We start from the raw sequence: 21826 nt of genomic DNA, 5'->3' as shown, positions 1-21826 counted from the left end.
GGTGAGGCAGACCTGAACCTGAACCACATCTTGAAGGACAGCCACAGCACCCAATCCAGAGAAGCCAACTTGCCACATGAGTGAGAAATAGATGTTATTGAAAGCCACCGACATTTCTGAGATTGTTATTCATTGTAACCTGATAAAGCTAGCACACAAATGCTTCCATATCCAGAGCAAAAATCTGGTACCTGAAGCAGACAAATATCAAAAGTTTTGAGGTTCCCAAGCCCAAAATCTTTGTTATAAAAAAATGTGTAAATATCTTATCAATGTGCCTGCATATACATTAGTGATAGAATGATCTTATGTAGTTTAGCTGTCAGTATTTGGATAGGTACATATTTCAGTTATGGTCATTTGTGTCTAGAAAATAGGTGTAATGAATCTACATGACAATTTCATAATATAAAATTGCACCAACATGCAGAGAGGAAATGTCACAATTTATCTGGGGATATAACTTTCAGAGTCCATGGAAATATAGGGAAATGTTTTTTAAAATTATAATCCCATGATCAGTGTTGGTTTCACATTAGCAGAAACAACTTGCTTCTCCTTGTGAGTTTTTTTCAAAGTTTTTCTTCTTAATATTCTTAATTCTCCTACTGATTACTGAATATCAGTTTAGACAAAGTATTTTTGAATTTTATTCTTTCAGTGTATTCAATGGCAGGGAAAATTTTCACAGAGTTTGAAGGACCACTTGATTACAGATAACATTAATATCACCTCTGGGGGAAAACTAGCAATAGGTGTATCTTGCCTATCAGTGTTTAATAATATCATCCAGTGGTGGTGTGAACTGAAGCCAGTTCACAGTGTGTATATCTCATCCCAACTCAGCCTTGAGGGGCTTCACATTGATAGCCTGAAATCAGTCACAGTGGGAGAATTTAGAAGACAAAAATTGGAAAACATTACAAACCAGGGCTCTGCCCCCCTCCACCAGAAAGTTGGTGTCTAAACACTTCTCAGCGTACCAGTAGGGTTATAAATTCAACTTCTTTAACATTTCATCTTTTAATGTTCAAAGCATTAATAAAATATATATTCTAGTTTGATTTATGGGGGGAGGATTTGAAGCTACAGAATTACAATGGAAGCTAGTGGCTTCTTACAGTCTTCCCTGGGGGCCTCAGTGGCAAAGAATCGGCCTGCCATTGCAGGAGATGTGGGCTCAATCCCAGGGTCAGGAAGGCACCCTGGAGAAGGAAATGGTAAACCACTCCAGTATTCTTGCCTGGAGAATTTCATGGGCAGGAGCATGGCTACAGTCCACAGGGTCACAAAGAGTCAGACGTGACTTGGTGACTGAACACCACCACCACCAGTGACTTGTTACAGAGGCTGAGAAGAAGAGAAGGCGCTGTTCCACTCAGACTCGACTCTGATAAACTGATGCACCCAGCGTAAGACCTGGGACCCTTGATTTTGACAAGGAGTGCCCATAGATGGGAAATCAGAAGGTATGCTGAAAGGCAGAACCTGAACAGTCGTCTAATAGTCGAAAAGTGTTTCTATTTTCTGGGCAGATACACAGGGCCAGATACTGCTGACAAATAGCGTAACATATGATGAAAACACATTTAAAGGTCTTTCAACTTTAGAATATTTCTGATTATAAAAATGTATACATATTTATTTTAGATTTTATTGGGTACGATTATTTTTAAGACTTTTAAACAAGTTAGCAGGGCTTCAACACTCCTAGTTCTTTATTTGGGGTGTCTGTCAGCAAAAAAATCTCTCAAATAAGAACAACTGTATGCCAGAATGTGTGTTAGTATTAATAGTTTTCTAGCTTTTCTGTTGTAATCTCAGCATCAATTTATAAATATTCTATAGAACACACTGCTGAAATATAACTTCCCACTTTAAAAAGGTTTATAAGAGAAATTAGAGATTGATTTTGTGAGATTGAAATAAATACATGTATATATAGGTGACTAACATGTAATAGGGTTCATGTAAGAGTATCTATTAGGGAAGAATGATTCTCATAATAAATTACTACCTTCCTTTATTTGAAGACTTTAGCAAAACAGATGACAGTAGTAAATGCTGTTACTATACCTTTAAAAATATATTATATATAAATATTTTTAAAATGGTCACTGATAAAGTTAATCTAAAATTTCTACTTTTTCCTGTTACTACCCAGTTGATTATTAGAACAGCTTATGGGCTAGTATAACATACAAATTAACTTGACAGTGAAATTCTATTGCCATTCAATGTTATTAATACCGAAATAAATATTAAAAATAATCAGATGCTGCAGCAGTTCCTTTATGCATTTCCAATGGGTAGACCATGATTCATATTTCACAGAATTTTAGGATACCAATGGTAAACACATATTCTAAAAATCTAATATATGAATAAAAATTGAGTTAGAAATTATGGGCCAAAATATAATCATACTCAGAAATTTTTTTTACATTTATATCATCAAAGTATTAGTCAACTTCATAATCTTCTTAAATAAAAATTAAAAATATTTTTCATAGAAACAAATTATAATGCATAATCTTTAGCAAATAATGAAAAATTACTGTAGTGAATACTTTTGATAATATATTATGCTCCTTAGCAGCATTTTCCAAACTGTCCACCAAGAAACTAAAGCTTCCAAGAGATGTTTACAGGTATTCCCTAGAAAATTGGCAATCACTACAAATCTTCACTCTATCTCACCGTTATCATGTCCATTAGATAGAAGAGTTTCTAAAGTTCAGCAGTAAAGAAACGTAACTTTGTTGAATTCATTGTATCCCATGCTTCAGTGCAGTTCAGTTCAGTCGCTCAGTTGTGTCCGACTCTGCAACCCCATGAATCGCAGCACGCCAGGCCTCCCTGTCCATCACCAACTCCCGGAGTTTACTCAAACTCAAGTCCATCGAGTAGGTGATGCCATCCAGCCATCTCATCCTTTGTCGTCCCCTTCTCCTCCTGCCCCCAATCCTGCTTTTTAATATGCTATCTAGGTTGGTCATAACTTTCCTTCCAAGGAGTAAGCGTCTTTTAATTTCATGGCTGCAATCACCATCTGCAGTGATTTTGGAGCCCCCCAAAATAAATTCTGACACTGTTTCCACTGTCTCCCCATCTGTTTCCCATGAAGTGATGGGACCAGATGCCATGATCTTAGTTTTCTGAATGTTGAGCTTTAAGCCAACTTTTTCACTCTCCTCTTTCACTTTCATCAAGAGGCTTCTTAGTTTCTCTTCACTTTCTGCCATAAGGGTGGTGTCATCTGCATATCTGAGATTATTGATATTTCTCCTGGCAATCTTGATTCCAGCTTGTGCTTCTTCAGCCCAGCGTTTCTCATGATGTACTCTGCATATAAGTTAAATAAGCAGGGTGACAATATACAGCCTTGACGTATTCCTTTTCCTATTTGGAACCAGTCTATTGTTCCATGTCCAGTTCTAACTGTTGCTTCCTGATCTGCATCCCGTGCTTATTTACCATAAAATTTTTTCTTGGCACAAAGACATTTTTGAAAATTACTTTGTAGTTATTTATACACATTTTGCAAACCTGCCCCACCCCTAATCTTTGCCTAGAACACATATCAAAATAGTTTTGTTGTCAATATATACTGTTGACTAAATGGATGGATGAATGTGTTTTTTCTTGTGACATTTATTCCAGTGTAGCTCACTAGGAGTAGTTTGGGTGTGACTAAAGACTGTGGAACAACTTAGGAGCTAACTCTACATCCATGGAGTTCTCCAGGCCAGAATACTAGAGTGGGTAGCCTTTCCCTTCTTTAGGGGATCTTCCCAACCCAGGGATCAAAGCCAGGCCTCCTGCATTGCAGGCAAATGCTTTACCAGTTAAGCCACAAGAGAAGCCCAAGAATACCGGAGTGGGTAGCCTATCCCTTCTCCAGCAGACCTTCCCAACTCAGGAATTGAACCATCTGCATTGCAGGTGAATTCTTTACCAACTGAGCTATCAGTGTCAATACATACTGTTGACTAAATGCATGGATGAATGTGTTTTATCTTGTCATTTATTCCAGTCTAGCTCACTAGAAGTAGTTTGGGTGTGACTAAAAACTGTGGGACAACTTAGGAGCTTAACTGGTAGCGAAGTAATTGGCTTCTACAAAAAGCAGGTATCACAGTACACGATACTTTATAACTAAAAGTAGGAAAACACTATACTAAACTAATAACAAACAAATTGCAAGTGAATAAATCTTATTTGGGGTAACTACTGAGAAAGCATAAAGGAAAAGTAAATAACAGTGTGACCGCAGTTTACAGTTTAATTGCAGACTCATGTAATTGTACAGTTTACAGAATGCACCCGAGCCGATGGCATTTCATAGCTTAAGGATGGATTGCTACTGTTCAGCACATAGATGATAGCTTATCTTCCAGCCTTATTCTCGTCTAATTTCATAGAGACTGTGACACAAACCTATTTACCCAAACCTTCCATTATATTCAGCAGTGTCCTGAAATGATCAGTCTTGAAAGTGAGCTAATGAGATACTCAAGCTTATCTTATTATTCTAAAGTACAGAATAATATGAACAATAAAAATCATTAGGCACTGAACAGCATTTTTATACAAATAAAATTTTAAACATCTCAGTCAGTTGCCTGTACAGATGCTCATTTGTAACAGAGCTATTTTTTTCTTCGGTGTAATCTATATAACTTATCTGATCATATGACTGTTTTGCTTTAAAATTTTCCCTTAAAAATTTTACAGCTAAGACTGCACTAAGTTACTTTACCAAATACATTGATAAAAATCTTCCTTCATCTGAAAATGTCAATTTTAACATAATAGCCTTTTTATTTTCAAAATCAAATAAACCATTAATTGCATTCATATACACAAAAATTTAAGCCAAAAATTTAGACTTATAAGCAAAAATATTAAAGACACTCTGCTGTGCCAAAGGAAAAATCTTGGCCTCTATCCACATTTATAAAGCAGTATATAAAATATACATAATAAATCATCTCTGATTAAAGTAATTTATCTCTTCCCTTTTGACTTGCAACTATAGGTGCCAATCACCTCATTTGCTTATTAACATTAATAGAGAACTGGGCTACACGTATAAAACCAGAGCTGCTAGAATAGTGTTTTGGCAATAGATAACAATCTGTTAGGGGTCGCTGACAAAATTTTTGGAATAACTTAAAAAAAAGAGTTATTTTGAAGTATCAATATTAAATGTGCTAAATGGAGGAGAACTAAGATGCAACACTGATAAATGGCTTTGAAAATTACTCTGTCAGTAATAGGAATCCTTTAATGCCTTAAAGTAAAAAATGAAAATCCAGAAAATTCACTAATAATATACATGGTACGTAATTTTTACTGACTTTCTTGGTTAGTATTTTTACACTTGCAAATATGAGTTTTCAGTTTCTAAGTTAATTCATAGGGAAACACGAAAAAATAAAAATAATTCTGCCAAGAAATCAGCTTTGCTTTGCTATATATTGGCTCAAAATTAATCACTCCAAAGGAAAGGAAGAATTTTAACTGCCTGAACATTTTGCTGCATATTGTGCATTTTTACACAAGCAGTTTAAATTGAGAGGATCCTTTAATTATGCTCCCAAAGTCAGGGAGATATCTTTGTCTATTAAGAGCCACCAGGAAAGTCATTTGTCTTACCAAAATTCTAAGATAAATAATAATAAAAAATTTAAAAAGTCAGTTGACAATGCTAGCAATAATGGGTCATCAGGCTTTAAACTTTAATGGATAATCTACATATTCACTTTTATTAAGGGAACCCTTGTACACTGTTGGTAGGAATATAAATTGGTATGGCCTTTATAAAAATAATCTGGAGGTTCCTCAAAAAAGTAAAAACAGAAATACCACAGCATTCAGCAATCCCATTTCTGAGAATCTGCACTTCCACATTCACTTCAGCATTATTGACACATTCACAGAAGCCAAGATATGGAAACAAGATAAATGTCTGTTAAGAGAACGAATAAAAAAAATGTGGTACATCTGTGTGTAAAATAGAATATTATTTAGCCTTAAAAAAGAAATCCTGCTATCTACAACATGGATGAAACTGGAGGACATGGTGCTAAGTGAAGTGAAACAAGTCAGAAAAAAAATAGTACATGATCTCACTTCTATGTGAAATCTAAACTAGTCAAATTCATAGAAACAGAGAATATAATGGTGGTTACCAGGGACTCAGGAGGGAGAAATGGGGAGATGGTGGTGAAAAAGCACGAAGTTTCAGTTAAGCATAATAAGTTCTGGAGACTTAATGTACAACAATGTGACCAGAGTTACCAATACTGCACTGTATATTTAAAATTCACCAATAGGGTGGATCTTACCGTCACCACCAAAAAAAAGTGTGAACTATCTGAATAGGGGATATATTAATTAGCTTGAATGTGGTGATTTTTTCCCACAATGTATATCAAATTATCGAATTGTATACCTTAAAATATATACAATTCTTAATTGTCAAATATACCTCAACAAAAAATATCTCAATCAAAAGATCCAAAATTCTTGTCATGGTGGAAGTTTTATTTTCTCTAAGTCAGCAAAATGGCTTTCGTGGTCACTCAGCTGGTAAAGAATCCGCCTGCAACAAAGGAAACGTTGGTTTGATTCCTGGGTCAGGAAGATACCCTGGAGAAGGGAATGGCTACCCACCCCAGTGTTCTGGCATGGAGAATTCCATGGACTGCATCGTTGATGGGGTTACAAAGAATCAGACACAACTGAGCTACTTTCACTTAGCTTAGTTTAGCTTAAGTGAGCAAAATATTGTTCTTAATTCTAAAATCTAAATGGTAAAATGAAAAAGATAAAAGCTGAGAACAGGCTTGATTCTGATTTATAAAATTAGGAACGGGCAAAGCTGCATTAACTGATTTCAGAATCTCCTCCTACAGGGGTCAAAAATTAGGCCCACAAGCCAAATTCAGACTACAACTTAAAAATGTTTTTTATCATTTCCATTATAAAAAAAGCGAATAATAAACATATCAAAAGAATTATATTTTGTGACACATGAAAATTATATGAAATTCAACTTTAAGTGTCTAGAAATACAGTTTTATTGGGATGTTACTACACGTATTCACTTCTTGTCAATGGTGGCTTCCAGACTGCAATGGCAGAGCTGAGTAGCAGTGACAGACACCTACCTGATGCTCTCATCATTTTGCACTGCTGCTCGGCACATTACAAATCGTAGTGATACAGTTACCAGCATTCTGAATGCCACACATATTGTCATTCCACAATATTTTTAAAGTTTTTATTACCAGTGCATACCCATAAAGTTGGAACAACAAAAGAAAAAAGTAAATTCAAGTGTCATGTATTTAAGGCAGAGAGGAGTATGGATTATTTTGTTACCAAATTAGATGGCAAAGCATTGTGTTTAAAACGCAGTGACACTGTAGCCACTCTGAAAGACTATTACATACATGAGAATTACCATACTAAGCACTCACCACAATAGTCTCAATTCATAGGAGTGTAATGGCCAGAAAAATTAGAAAATTTAAAACAAGGTATCTTATCACAGCAAAATGTCTTTGCAAAAATTAAAAAATGAAAATAAAGCTGCAAAGTAAGTTTGTAAGTGGCTCATTTGTTAGCCAAGCAAGGAAAGCCTTTTACCAATGGTGAGTTAATTAAATTGTTTTTGATTCATCAGCTGAAGAAATGTGTCCAAAGTAAACCTGCTTAGGACTAATAAATTAGCCTTTTGGCCCAAAGAATTGAGAACACTGGGAACAACAACATTAGTCAATACAAAACCAAAGCAAATGATTCTGAGTGGTTCTCCTTGGCTCTAGATGTGTCAACAGATGTTACTGATACTGCCAAGTTATCATTATTTATTTGATGAGTCAACGCCAAGGTTGAAATGACTGAAGAGTTGGTTTCTATGAGTGGTCTGCATGGAACAATTAACAGACAAGAATATTTTCTAGTAAGTTAAGAGAATATGAATTCAGTATAACCTAAAGTAGAATCTGCTAAGATGCGTTACAACCAGTGGTGGTAAAAATATGTGTGGAGCAAAAAACCAAAAGGTTTAGTTGGGCAAATCTACAAAGTTTGTGAAAATGCAGTTTAAAACCTACAATGTTTACTGTATTATTCATCAACAAGTACTTCATGAAATATATATGATTTAATATTGTGTTGTTGTGCTACTGGAATAGCAATGTCAGTGGAGAACTTCATCTAACCATCATTAGTTCTGCTATTTTTCATCAGATAAAGAAGCTGAATATCCTTATTTGTCCTCTCATACAACAGTTAGCTAAACAGTGGTAGTTTTACTGTGAGCTTTTTAGATCAGAGCTGATATTGAGATTTTTCTGAACTAGAAGAAATGCCCTCAACCACTATTACAGAATACTGAATGGCTTTGGAATTTAGCTTTTGTTGCAGGCTTGATAATGTTTTGTAATGAATTTAACCAAAAACTGAAATGGTGCACAACAATATGACAGTAGTTATTCCCACTATATGTGGATTCACTGGGATTAAGGGAAAGATTCAGACTTAAGGAGAACTGTAGGTTTCTCAAAGGGTGGCCCTCCGAGCAGCAGGAGCAGCAATGCCTAACCAGTATTAGAAACGCAAATTCTACTGAGTCAGAAGGCTTCCCAGGTGGCTCAGAGCTAAAGACTCTGCCAGACAATGCACATGTGGGCTTCATCCCTGCATCAGGAAGATTCCCTGGAGAAGGAAATGGCAACACACTCCGGTATTCCTGCCTGAGAAATCCCAGGAACAGAGAAGCCTGGCGGGCTGCAGTCCATGGAGTCACAAAGAGTCGGGCACAACTTCGAGACAAACAACTGAATCAGGAGCTCTGGAGGTGAAGCCAGCAAAAGAGCGCTTATATGTGAAGCTTAACACAACAAAGTTATATTGATGACGACTAACACTGAATCATAAAGTTAACACAGAGCTGCTTTATTACTTCCTGTGCTATGGAAGGTAAGACAAATGACAGGAGCCCCATTCTCACATGAATTTGCAGCAGGTGTATTTTCTGAGTTCCAACAGTAGGTCTGGCAGTGTTTTCTGGATCTCTGAATGTAAGTGTAAAGAAAATACCTACTTGTCAAAATCTATTCAGTTGTGCAACTGAGGAACTTCCACCTAAACTTCAATCAGGAAGTGAGTCGGGAAGTGAATAATCTGCACTGTAATATCCTGAAAGGAAAATATCAAGGGAAGAAAGAACCTAATGAAATTCTATTAATGCCTTCCAAGTGATAAATCTGCTCCATGAAAATCATATTCTCATGGATTAATGTATTTGGCAATCCTTATCTGTATGAAAAGATATTTTCAAAGACAAAATATGTAAAATCTTACTGCAGATGAACATTAACAGATGAATATGTACAATCAATTTTTTTCTATTTTGATGACAGGAAATATTATTAACACTGACTCCAAACTAAGTGAAATGTTACCCTCCTCCAAAGTATTTCTTTCTCTTAGTAGAACTGTAATACAGAAAACTTCAATTGTTTTTATGTTTTGAATTCTGTCAATAAAAATTTTGTGGAAATTCATTTTCTCTTTAGTTACATATGTACTTACAAAATAATCTCAATTTTTTGCCTTTTAGCCCACAGTATTCAGTATCCAGGTCTGCCTGAAATATTCAGTATCCAGGTCTTTACAGAAAATGTTTGCCAACCTCTGCCCTAGAACCAGATGCCTCACCTGGACACTTTTAAAGCACAGACTGACCATACAGTATCTAAGGCCAGATCGCTTGGGTGTGTATGCGTGGCTCTGCCAGGAGCAGCTATGGTCATGAGATAAGTTCTTTGATCTTTCTTTGTCTTAGTTTCCTCATCTGTAAATGGGAGTAACCAATGATATCTATCACACAGGGTTATTATGAAGACTAAATGAGTTATAAATGCAATTCACAGGCAAGAGTGCCTCATGGGAAGTATTAATTCAATGATAGCTGTTAGCTTAAGAGAAAAGTACTTCACCCAGTTGGTAGTCAAATCATAAATCCCATCCTCCACTGAAACAGACATTTAAGATGCTTACCTGCATTCCTGAGTAAAAAGCAAGTGCTTGAATATAGGAATATAGAGTAAGCAAGCCCTTTTCTTACTGCCGTTTGCTTCTGCCATCAAACAGAAGATGTGGGGCGTATCAAAAGGACAGCAACTCTCATACAATGGTTTCTTATGTGGAGGAGACTGGATTACCATTTTAATATTTTAAATGTCACATACTACATTCTTTATATTCTATAAAAGAATAGGCACAGTACTACTTGTAATTTATAATTTTAAAATTTGACATATGGCTGAATTTAATAATATATTCTTATTCATTCAATAACTATTTACTGAATGCCTTCTATTTCCCATATGTATAAATTCACTAGCTTAAGAACTTTGGTAGGGGTAAAAATGCTTTTCTATATACAATATTGAGAGTATTCTTCAAAAATTTCCTAGAGATATATATTAACTATGCTAATTTTTAACCCAAATATGCTTCTTCTTAAATGACTACATCTTATAACAAGAAATTATACAGTAGTGCTGTCCAATATGATAACCACTAGCCTCGGGGAACTACTGAACACTTGAAATGTGGCTAGTACAACCTAGGAATGGCCTTTTTAATTAAATTCAAGTTAAATAAAACAGCCACATGTGGCTAGTGGCCGCTGTGGACAGCAGAGTTCTACAGGATCTCTCTAGGATGTGTGGATATTGGAAATTAACACTCTGCCCTGTGTGGGAAAATAAATTTTGTTACACTAAACATTTAATATTTAGTTTGGTATTTGGAACAGCCCTGCTTTTTCATTCCACAAAATATTTTCTGTCTACTTTCTTAGCAGCAGAACTAAATCAATTTACAATCAACAAAACAATGCTTCTTTGCTTTGTTTCCTCCACTATACCTGATTTCTGATTATTTAAGGTGCTAGGGCACAGAAAAAACAAATAAATAAAACCCACATATAATCCTGATGACTTAAACCTTTCCCTCTGGTAAATTTTTAAGGCATCTGCCGAGCAGTTGTAAAATTATTTCATTTAGGACCTCTTGTTCTTATTTTTGCCCATCTTTTTATAGTTATTATCCAACAGTAAAATAGATAAATATATCAGAAGAAAAGTGGAGAAACTAAAAACTTTCAACTTGAATAATTAGTACATCAACAAAAAAAATAACCTTAACAAATGAAAAATAGGATTCTTCCTTCACACAACTCTCACAATTCTGTACATACCAAACAGAACACTGGTCAGGTCATAAGGCTTATTATTAATAAGGCATCCTTACATGGAGGTGTGGAAAATTAACTTTATTTTTGCATAAATATCATACTTTATTGTCCAAAGTGCTCCTTCCAAAATAAGTTAAAATGTTTCCATATTACTTTTATCAAACATTTAGTTACTGACTGAAGCATTATACCACTGATTAACATAAAATAAAAATATGAGCCACTCAAATATTCTTGAAGGAAAGTGCTTACATTATTTTGTGAAAACATTTGTTTAAATCATTGATTCAGTGATTTAAGGGACAATTCCACATTTTTCTTTAAAATTCACAAATGTCTTAATGGGATATTAAGACATGCCCACCATTATAAAAATGAAACAAAACCAACCCCCAAACAAAGCCCTGAAAAAGCACATTCATTTTATTACAGGACATATATGGAGTCACTGGGTAAAGCTCTTTTTAATGAACACTTTCGGAAAGCTTGCACTGAGTTCCAGCACTGCTCTGTTATCGATCTGAGAACAGAAGGACACATCAAGTAAGGACAGATCTTTGCAAGATTCCAGGAGTTTTCTTAAGGATGCCGGGCTTACCATTCTAGTTCCTGTTTAAAAACAATACAGAACAAAACGTTACACAACATATATATAATATCCTGATGAAGAGTTCCTTTTGTGAATTACTTAAAATACATTTAAAATAGCTTTTTAAGAATTAAAATCATTTCTTAAAAGACTTCATATTGAAATTGTCCTGTCAAAAGTTTTTTTCCAGGCAAGCTGGAGAATCTAGGACCTGAATGTCATCAATAACCTACCCATTTGATTTTCATTCCTACCTCCCACCCTTTCCAGTCAGCTCCTCCAGACTTCCCTATTGCTGTTCACTCCAGTTCAAACCTGTTTGCACATCTCCTTTTCCTGAACCCGTGGGTCAGATCGGGCCTCAATACTTAACAATGATTCAACCTCTAGTTCCATGCAGTGCAATTACTGAGCAACTGCCCGGCAGAAACTTCTGTCTCAGGGAAATAGAGATACAAAGATGAGTGAGGCATGTGCCTGCCTTAAAGAACTCATCGACCAGAGCTGAAAGCAAATACGTACAATACAACTTGATACGGCCTACAGTAAGTTTAAAATGGCACGACTGGAAGACAAATGATGGCTGATGAGTACTATTTAGCTCATAATAAATTTCAAGTGATTATGGGGTATTCAGATGGAATATAAATCATATAAATTAAGTAAAGCACCTGATACATGGCAGGCACTCAATACATACCAAATATGATGTCATGTGTTGTAACTACAGATTTTCTAGGGAGGGGGGAAAAAAAAACCCACAATGGTATTGTGTATAGATTCATGGGATGAGGATTAAAGTTTCTGAAACAGTAGTCTATGCCTTTTGCTGTGAGAAATCCTATCTCCTCCCCTCCCTGCCACAGACTCTAGAAGCTGTGACTATACTGCTATCCTGACTGTGACCAGCCCTGTGGCAAACCAATGCAGATCCTCCTGGGAATTCAGAATTGGGATTCAGTCTTGGAAGGAAAGTTATGACCAACCTAGAGAGCATATTAAAAAGCAGAGACATTACTTTGCTAACAAAGGTCTGTCTGGTCAAGGCTATGGTTTTTCCAGTGGTCATGTATGGATGTGAGAGCTGGACTGTGAAGAAAGCTGAGCATTGAAAAATTGATGCTTTTGAACTGTGGTGTTGGAGAAGACTCTTGAGAGTCCCTTGGACAGCAAAGAGATCCAACCATCCTAAAGGAGATCAGTCCTGGGTGTTCATTGGAAGGACTGATGCTGAAGCTGAAACTCCAATACTTTGGCCACCTGATGCAAAGAGCTGACTCACTGGAAAAGACCCTGATGCTGGGAGGGATTGGGGGCAGGAGGAGAAGGGGACGACAGAGGATGAGATGGCTGGATGGCATCACCGACTCCATCGACATGAATTTGAGTAAACTCGGGGAGTTGGTGATGGACAGGGAGGCCTGGTGTGCTGCGATTCATGGGGTTGCAAAGAGTCGGACATGACTGAGCGACTGAACTGAACTGAAAGTCTCCAGTGCCAACTCAATCTCTTGAACTAAAGACCTGGAAAACTGGCCCAGGGTTGCTATATTTGGGCATGTGCACCCCGAGAAGCAGATATGGTTAGCATGACAAGAGAAAAGCAAAGCAGGACCAGGGGGAGGTGCAGACACAGAGCCTAAGGCAGCAGAGGGAGGGCGTCGGGGCCGGGGGCCTCAGCAGGCCAGACAGGAGAAGGCAGGAAAGAGAGATGGACACCTGTATCATGATAATTGTCTTTTTCGTATGCTTTAGTTGGTGGCTCAGACAGTAAAGAATCTGCCTGCAACGTGGGAGATTGGGTCGGGCAGATTCCCTGGAGACGGGAATGTCCACCCACTCCAGTATTCATGCCTGGAGAGTTCCATGGACAGAGGAGTCTGGTGGGCTACAGTCGAAGGGGTCGCAAAGAGTCAGACTTGACTGAGACTAACACTATACTGTAAGCTATCCTGAGGGGGATGTCGTTATAGAAGATCAGAAAACCCCTGATGCCCGTGAACTCTTTCACGTAGGGTTGTGACCATTGTCTACTTGCCAGTCTTGGTCATTTGAATCTGAGTTTCCTGATAAACCGTTGTTGTTCAATTGCTAAGTCGTGTCCAACACTTTTGTGACCCCATGGAGTATAGCCCAGCAGACTCCTCTGTCCATCGGATTCCCCAGGCAAGAATACTGGAGTGGGTGCCATTTCCTTCTCTAGGGGATTTTTTGGACCCGGGGATCAAACCTGTGTTTCCTGCATTGCAGCTTGGACTTTTTACCACGGAGCCACTAGAGAAGTCTTTCCTGATAAATCCGGAGCTCCTAAAGCCCAAGAGAACGTCAGGGAAGGAGGTCAGAGCCTGAACGGTTAACTGGCCGGCGTCCCCTGACCTACGCTTCCAGGGCGCTCTGTGTTGTTTTGTTGTGTGCTTAGGACACCGTTCTGTTTTCAGTCAGCTTGCTCCTTCAGGGCACTGAGTATCTCCCATGTTGAAAACAAGGCCAAACACAATATACGCTCAATAGGTGTGCATCAACGGAAGGATGAAGCGATGGTGGCTGATTTCCCAATGCCATTACCCTGGTGTCGACCCTCGTTAGATGGATTATTGCAGTCAGTCTCTCTGATTTTGATCTCTTCCTTCTCCAAGTCACCTACTACTCATTCCCAGGTAAGGATTCCTAAAACATAGCTCTAAATATATCCCTCATACCCCTAACTGAAGCCCAGTAAGAACTCTTGTTTAATTTTGTGCAGATTCCTCATCCTGGAGCTCAAAACTTCCCATGATACCCTCCATTATACCAACATTTTAGATCAAATAAGACTGCCTGTTCGCGAAAGATATCCTGTGATTTCAACTGCTTTGTTTTTGCTTCATGCTATTCTTTCTGCCTAAAATCCCTCCTCCCCCAATTTCCTGCTCACTTTTTAAGTCTATCTTTCAAATACCTATGAGCCTTTAAAAAAATTATTTTCTATCTTTATTTTTGGCTATGCTGGATCTCTGTTGCTAAGCGTGCCTTTTCTCTAGGTGCGGTAGCAGGGGCTACTCTCTAGTTGTAGCACGTGGGTTTCTCACTGCAGTGGCCTCTCTTCTTGCAGAGCAAGGGCTGTAAGACAACGGGGCTTCGGTAGTTGGGCACATGGGCTCAGCTGCCCTCCAGCAAGTGGGATCTTCCCGGACCAGGGATCGAACCAGTGTCCCCTGCACTGACAGACGGATTCTCAACCACTGGACCATGAGGGCAGTCACCTATTAGCCTTTTGAATGAAGCCTTTCCTTCTTTCTCTGATCATATATATATTTCTCTTTGCTTTGAGCTTCATCGAGATGGACTTGCTTCTAGTTTGCCTTACAGCTATTTTTATGCTTGTTTTATTCCTTCTTGCTAGGTTATCAACTCTCTGAAGACAGGGACTCTACCTTATTCAGCTTTGTACTGATAGATAAGTACGTTTAGTATGAAGAAGCTATGCCACTTAATGTTCATATGTGCTAATCACAAAATGACAAATAAAATAATGAATAACAGCATAGTTTAACTAAGAATCCCCTTTAAAAGAAAACAATAAGGATTCTAACACTAGACGGTGAAAAGAAGCCAAAAAACAATAAAATTACAGCATGGTGGTTAGAAGCAGAGACTGGTTCAAGTCCAGGTTCCTTACTAGTCAGGAGCCCTGGACAAATCATTTAACCTGTTTCCATCTGTTTTCTCCTCTGTGGCTAATATATCTATTAATACCTCATAAGGTTATGGTGATGATTAAATAAGTTAAAATATGCTCAGAACAGTATAAAGCATACAGTCACATCACTGTTAACATTATGAATTATTATTAGTGATTTTCTTTTTTACTGTGCTCTTTATATTTAAAATAAGATGCTCCAATATATTTGCATGATGGTCATCTTCCATTAAAAATTATATAATTATACTCAGTAAAATAAATAATGATACTCCCTTGTTCATGCAAGTCAGAAATATTTCAAAAGAAGTCATGATACTTCTTACTTGCATTTATGTCTCAGTCAAGTAATTCATACATTCATAGACCTAACTTAGGCTACCTGACAACAGAACCCATGGTCCATAACAACTGTGCTTTGTTTTGGGATCAGTGTTAACTTATATCTTTGTAGTTTGGTAGCATCATTTTCAGATACTGGCTACTCTCCATCTCTAGAGTATGTTTCGGGGTTTATCTGAGGGTTTTTTGGAGGGGGAACTGTATAATAGATTTTAAACAACACTGGCACCATTCTCTGAAGTGAAGCCTGATGCAATTCATGATTATTTTAAAAGGCCTTTGGCTGCTTTTTCTCACCGTCCCTGTGACTTTGACTTTTTTTTTTTTTTTAACATTTCAAAATATTTATCTTATAAAAAAGTCTAGGCTAATTCAAGGGAGAACATGAATAGGCAGGAAAAGAAACAAGCAAGTTAAGTGGGTGTGGTGTTTTGAAAAGACCGTACTGATCCTGGGGTCAAAATCCTTGTACTTGACCCTTGCTCTGTTACATGTTAACTGCTGGCTCTAGCACCCTCAACTATGAAAAGGCAATGACATCCAGCTTTCTGAGCTATGAAGATGAAGGAGAATATAACACAGAAGTATCTAGCAGAAAGTGTGTATATAATGGACAAGAAGTTCTTCCTAAGTTTGTGTTAATCAACTGTTTTTTTTTTAATTGACTTTTAAAAATGTATTTACTTTTACTGAAGTATAGTTGATTTATAATGTTGTATTAGTTTCAGGTATGTGATATAATGATTCAGTAATTTTTGAAGATTATATTACATTAAAAGTTATTATAAGACACTGGATATAATTCTAGCATATATATCTTTGTTACTTAGTTTGTAACTATTAATCCCATAGGCTTAATTTTCCCTTCCTAAGTTTTCAAGAAACAATTTCTGCCTGTAAGTAACTTGGATAAGTAACATGTGACTCTATAAGCAACACCTACAAATGTACCATAAGCCTGGACTGTGGAGAGATTTTAAGTGAAACCAGAAACACCAGTGCTGAAAAGCTTCAGGCTTCCCTTTGGTTACATGTTGAATAAACAGGAAAAGATATAACTAGAACTTCAAGGACTAATCTATTAGTATTAATAGATTACCAGAAACACAGTGCAAGTGTTTTGAGTTCACAACTGTGTGGGCAATTATAACCGTGGCATTCTAGCAATTCTGGCCAACATCAGAAGTAACAAAATATCACACGGTTTCTGGCTGTAAATTGCAATAAAGACACAAGGAATCCCAGAACTGGGAAGGATTTTCAATAGCTCTGCCTTAGGGTAGAACTAGTCCTAAAAGCACAATCATCAGGGATAGAGACTTACAGTATTCTTTAATCAAGAATTTAACATCAAGAAGCCGTGTGTGTGTGTGTGTCTTGAATTCATTATACAAATGAATTATTTCTTATCTGTCAATAAAAATGGAGAACACGGCTCATAGAAACTCTCATTCTTCTCACTAGATCAAGAACTAAGGATTATTCAGAGTTTTCTGATAAGTTCAGTGATAAAATTCTGTTATTGTCTTCCCTATCTTACTTAAGGACATTTATAATTATCAAGACAACATTTTGATTGCATCCAAGATTTTTTTCCTTTATAAAATGTCTAAGGTTAGCTTTAATGTCAAGGATTTAAAACGAAACTTACAGACTGCACCTTACCTAATATGTCCAGCTGGCGTAATCTGGTACAATTACAGGCCAGTTCTTCGATGTCTGTGTCACACACCGACCTGTTAGCCGTTAGAAAGAGTTTCTGCAAGTTTGGGAGCTGGCGTGCCAGTCTGGCGAAGCACCCGGTGCTGCTCTGCAGGGTGGGGCACCAGCCGAGGTCAAGCTCCTCCAGAAGCGGACACCCAGAAGCCAGCTCTGCTATCCCGTTCTCAGTGATGTTCTTACACCTCCACAGATCCAGAGTCTGGAGTTTTTTACACTTGGCTCCTATCATGCTAGCTGTCACATCATAGTCTTCAATCTGGAAATCAAGTAATTTCAGTCTTTCCCACACTATGCTCAGAAACCGGAACTGTCCGGAGCATGTTCAAACATCCTTAATCATCTCCTGTTGTTTGCTTCCATGTAAACATCCCCACGTTGCAGATAATACAGATCTGCTCACTCATCTCCCAGAGCAGCCGCTGTTTCATAAAACAGCAAGGGTAATCACGTCCTTTAAAATCCACTTAAAAGAATTCCTGACAGGACGTTAATGAATTAAATCCAAAGGCAGCCTGAAATCCTCAGGCCCTCCGGAAGAATCTGAGGATTACTCAGTGTCCTTGTATGCCTCCCATTGTGACAGTGCTGTTGGCACTTTGATAGGTATGTAAGATCTCCCTGATAACGGCCTATACTTTGCTAGGCTCTAAAATAGTAAGTGAATATGTTGATAGTACTAATAGGGATACTAATTTTGGTTAAATGAGGTCCTTGGAAACTGAAAATGGAACCTGAAAGTAATTTAGATCTTAACATGTTAGCTGTTGTCAGTTATCAGAGGTGTCCAGTGATTTAACTCATGATCATGGGAAAAGCTTCTACTAATCAAGAATTAAACACTGCTATTCATGGACTTTGACTGTTTTAACGATGTTTCTTTAAACAGAATCTTTTTAAGAGTTTTATTTGCTTTTGTTATAATCAGGTATTGGCATTATCACCAGATATCAAAAGGAAATGAAACAGCAAACATTTCCAATGATTACTTCCTTTTGCTTATTTCTTTATTCATATTTTCATCTACAATGTGCCAGCACTACTCCAGATATCAGGAACCACCGTGAACCAAAAAAAAAAAACCCAAAATACTGTGCTCACATTTCTTGGAAAGACATACAGACAGATAAGTGAGCAAAATAAATTCAGACAGTAACAAGTAAAATAATAAAGCAAGGCGCTGTGAGAGTGATCATAGTGGCAGGGGTTGAAGGAGGGGGTAGCGGCTGCCAGGGTCTCTGGGAATGAGTGGGACACATTCACAGATGTGATGTGGAAAAACAGGTTGTGTCAGGAAAAGCTAGAAAATACTGGCTTAAGCAAAGGCAAACTGCCTCTTTATTGTAGGACGTACTATTGAAAATGTCAGGAGGAGGAGATAGGAGCATCGTTTCCTAATTTTGACCCAGAATTTCTATTTGCCCTACTCTCTCCCATAAATACACAGCCTTCTAAACTGAATATCTTTTAGGACTAACGTTCCATAGGTCAAGTTTGGAAAATGTTGCCTGCTACCACACCTAATTCCAACTATAAACATACATAATTCCAACTCTAAAGTGCCTGTGATCATAGGCCTGTTTTTCTAGAGAATGCTGCTCTACTTAATGGGGAGGTAATTAACAGGCAGAAACCTCTAGCCAAAGATAAAACAGGGTCCTTACCAATCTAAAGAAGGAGGGCTAACCATAGGCAAAGATCCAAGTGACAGTAACTGGCTGGTGTTGTCACAGAAAGTGCCATGGAATGTCACTGAGCTCATCTAGAAGAGAAACTAGAAGGACCCAACAGAAGCCCATGAAATGGCTTATTAAGGTAAAAAGTTGATCAGAAGTAAGCAAAACTTAATGCTGAGTGAGTAGGCTCCCAAGATCCAGAGACCGAGATGAGCCTGAGCCTATGAAAGTGAAAATGCTAGTCCCTCGGTCATGTCTGACTCTTTGCAACTCCACGGACTGTAGACCGATAGGCTCTCTTCCATGGAATTTTCCAGGCAAGACTATCGGAGTGGGTAGCCATTCCCTTCTCCAGGGTATCTTCCTAACCCAGGGTTCAAACCCAGATCTCCTGCACTGCAGGCAGATTCTTTATGCTCGGAGCCACCAAAGAAACCCACCTGAGTCTATACATGTGGTTTAACAAGGCCTAAGAAACTTTGATCTTGCAACCATCCTGCTTATTAAGGTCTTCCTAATAAGTGGATGCAAAACTGGAATGATTTAGGATCTCCTGAATCTGCTTTGAGTGTGTGTGGGGGGGGGCGGGGGCAGGTAAGAAAATAAAAAGGAATAGATTGCTCCACAGTCAGTTACACTGGGAGATGCACTTCCTTTGAGTGTGTATGCACGCACACACACACACAGAACACACACACACACACACACACACACACACACACACACACACACATCTCAAGGGCTCTGCTGTCCCTTAAGTGTCAGCACTACTAACCACGCCATTTAGTTGAAAAACATTTAATTCATGCCATGAACTCTTTCAATGACATGTAAGCTACAGTTTTAAATCTCAAGAATATTTATTCCAAGAGTTCCTAGACTTTTGGATTTCACAGACCAGTGACGCTTCAAAAATACGTGAGCGTCAACATAGGCTGGTGTCCATCATTTTATCTTACTCAATAAGGACAGTAAAACAAAAGTAAAAGCAAACAAAATAAATTTATCTACTATCATCAACATTTCCAGGAAATAATCTCAGATCTCAAAAACTAAAATTAGCCTCATGAAAAAGTTACCAAACTACTGGCATTTGGGTATGATTGATTTATTATTTTGTAAAGAAGCCCAGAGAGGTAAATAGCTTGTATGAGATACCATCTTACTTGAGGCAGAACCACCCACTTTACACCACACTATACTTCTTTCCTTGTTCTCACAGATAAGTAATGTCCATGTTTCAAAGACAAACTCTTCGATTTAAGAAAAATGTTTGAAAGTGGGGTGCACTGTTGTTAACCATAAATCTGAAAAGCTGCGGGTGGGTGTGGAGCGGGTTGGGATAAAATTCAACCATGGGAAGAAAAAAGAATTTTCCAATACTTACCATGACACAACTACCCAAACTGAGGTGCTGAAGGTCTGAACAGAAGTTCAAAATGCTGAGCAGGGCTGTTTGCTGCCATTGGGACCCACATCAGACACAAACAAGGAAAAAGAAAGAAAGTGAAACAAAGAGAAGAGGTCAATTAGACATTAAGGGCTGTCACTGCTTTTCCTGAAACAGAGCTCAAAACCTCAGTTACAGACACCACAAATGCCATTTAATGAGTCCCCAGGTGTTCACACCATTGATTGGCTTGGAGTCAAGGTAATCATTACTCGTCTCCACGTAAGTCGTCACTCTGTATATGATTTTGCCTGCCCTAAAGACACCTATATTCCCTATGACCTCTCAGTGCATTTCCCAAAGGTAAGCAATTTGAAAGCCTGGTGAAGACAAAATAACAAGATAAGCCAAACCATCCCTCCCTAAAAAAAAATAAAATAAAAAATACCAAGAGCTGGTGGCAGTGTAGAACAGCACAGCTTTGACATTCGCTGATCAGCTGCAGCCTGATGGAACTGCCAATAGCTACCCCAAATCAGGATGGAGCCGGTGACTTTAATGTCAGAGGATTCTCTTTGTTGACAAGGATCCCAACAACCATCGAGCACCTGTCACTAGCAACATGCTGACTGAAATGTATGTGATGTGCGCTTTCTAGTCATGTTCCTGCCATTTCAGCCCATCCATCCTGGGCAGTGAAAACGGTCTCACCACTAAAGAAACCCAAAGGTGTGCGAGACTGCTACATAATCATGGTTCCTGAAACATCTCTAAACAATCAAAATTGCACTTGATTACATGCCCACTGTGACAAATTTTAAAGCAAGCAATGCAAAACATTCAGATTTCTAGTTTTTCTTTTATAAACTAAAAAAAAAAAGATTACTACTCAAACATGTGGCAAACTTTCTAAATATTTTAGTTAAATTAACATCTAACAAAATAAAAATGATAGTATACAACCTCTGTTTAATCTATTTCAAGTGTTACAAAACCAAAAAAAAAAAAATAGCAGTTAGTGCTATATTTAAAATGGATCACCACCAAGGACCTAGTGAATAGGACATGGAACTCTGCTCAATGTTATGTGGCAGCCTGGGTGGGATGGGTGTTTGGGGGAGAATAGATATATGTATCTGTATGGCTA

The 21826-nt window shown here is 37.8% G+C and overlaps 1 protein-coding gene across 3 annotated transcripts in view; it reads right to left on the bottom strand.

Annotated features, from left to right (window-relative positions):
- Positions 1–11343: 11343 nt before the first annotated feature.
- The window catches only part of FBXL4 (F-box and leucine rich repeat protein 4), a 72605-nt gene continuing 62122 nt past the window's right edge, over positions 11344–21826 (bottom strand). For all 3 annotated transcript variants that reach the window (XM_065911644.1, XM_065911642.1, XM_065911643.1), the window contains 3 exons: positions 20677–20748; positions 17560–17872; positions 11344–11893 (listed from right to left, as the gene is read on the bottom strand). In XM_065911644.1, coding sequence (XP_065767716.1) covers positions 11730–11893; positions 17560–17872; positions 20677–20748 — 549 coding nt within the window. In that variant the 3' untranslated portion in view covers positions 11344–11729. The remainder of the gene's footprint in view (positions 11894–17559; positions 17873–20676; positions 20749–21826) is intronic.

This window comes from Muntiacus reevesi, chromosome 19, assembly GCF_963930625.1.
Source record: "Muntiacus reevesi chromosome 19, mMunRee1.1, whole genome shotgun sequence".
NCBI lineage: Eukaryota > Metazoa > Chordata > Mammalia > Artiodactyla > Cervidae > Muntiacus > Muntiacus reevesi.
The sequence above is the reverse complement of the archived record's forward strand: the minus strand, read 5'-3'. Positions and strand labels throughout refer to the sequence as shown.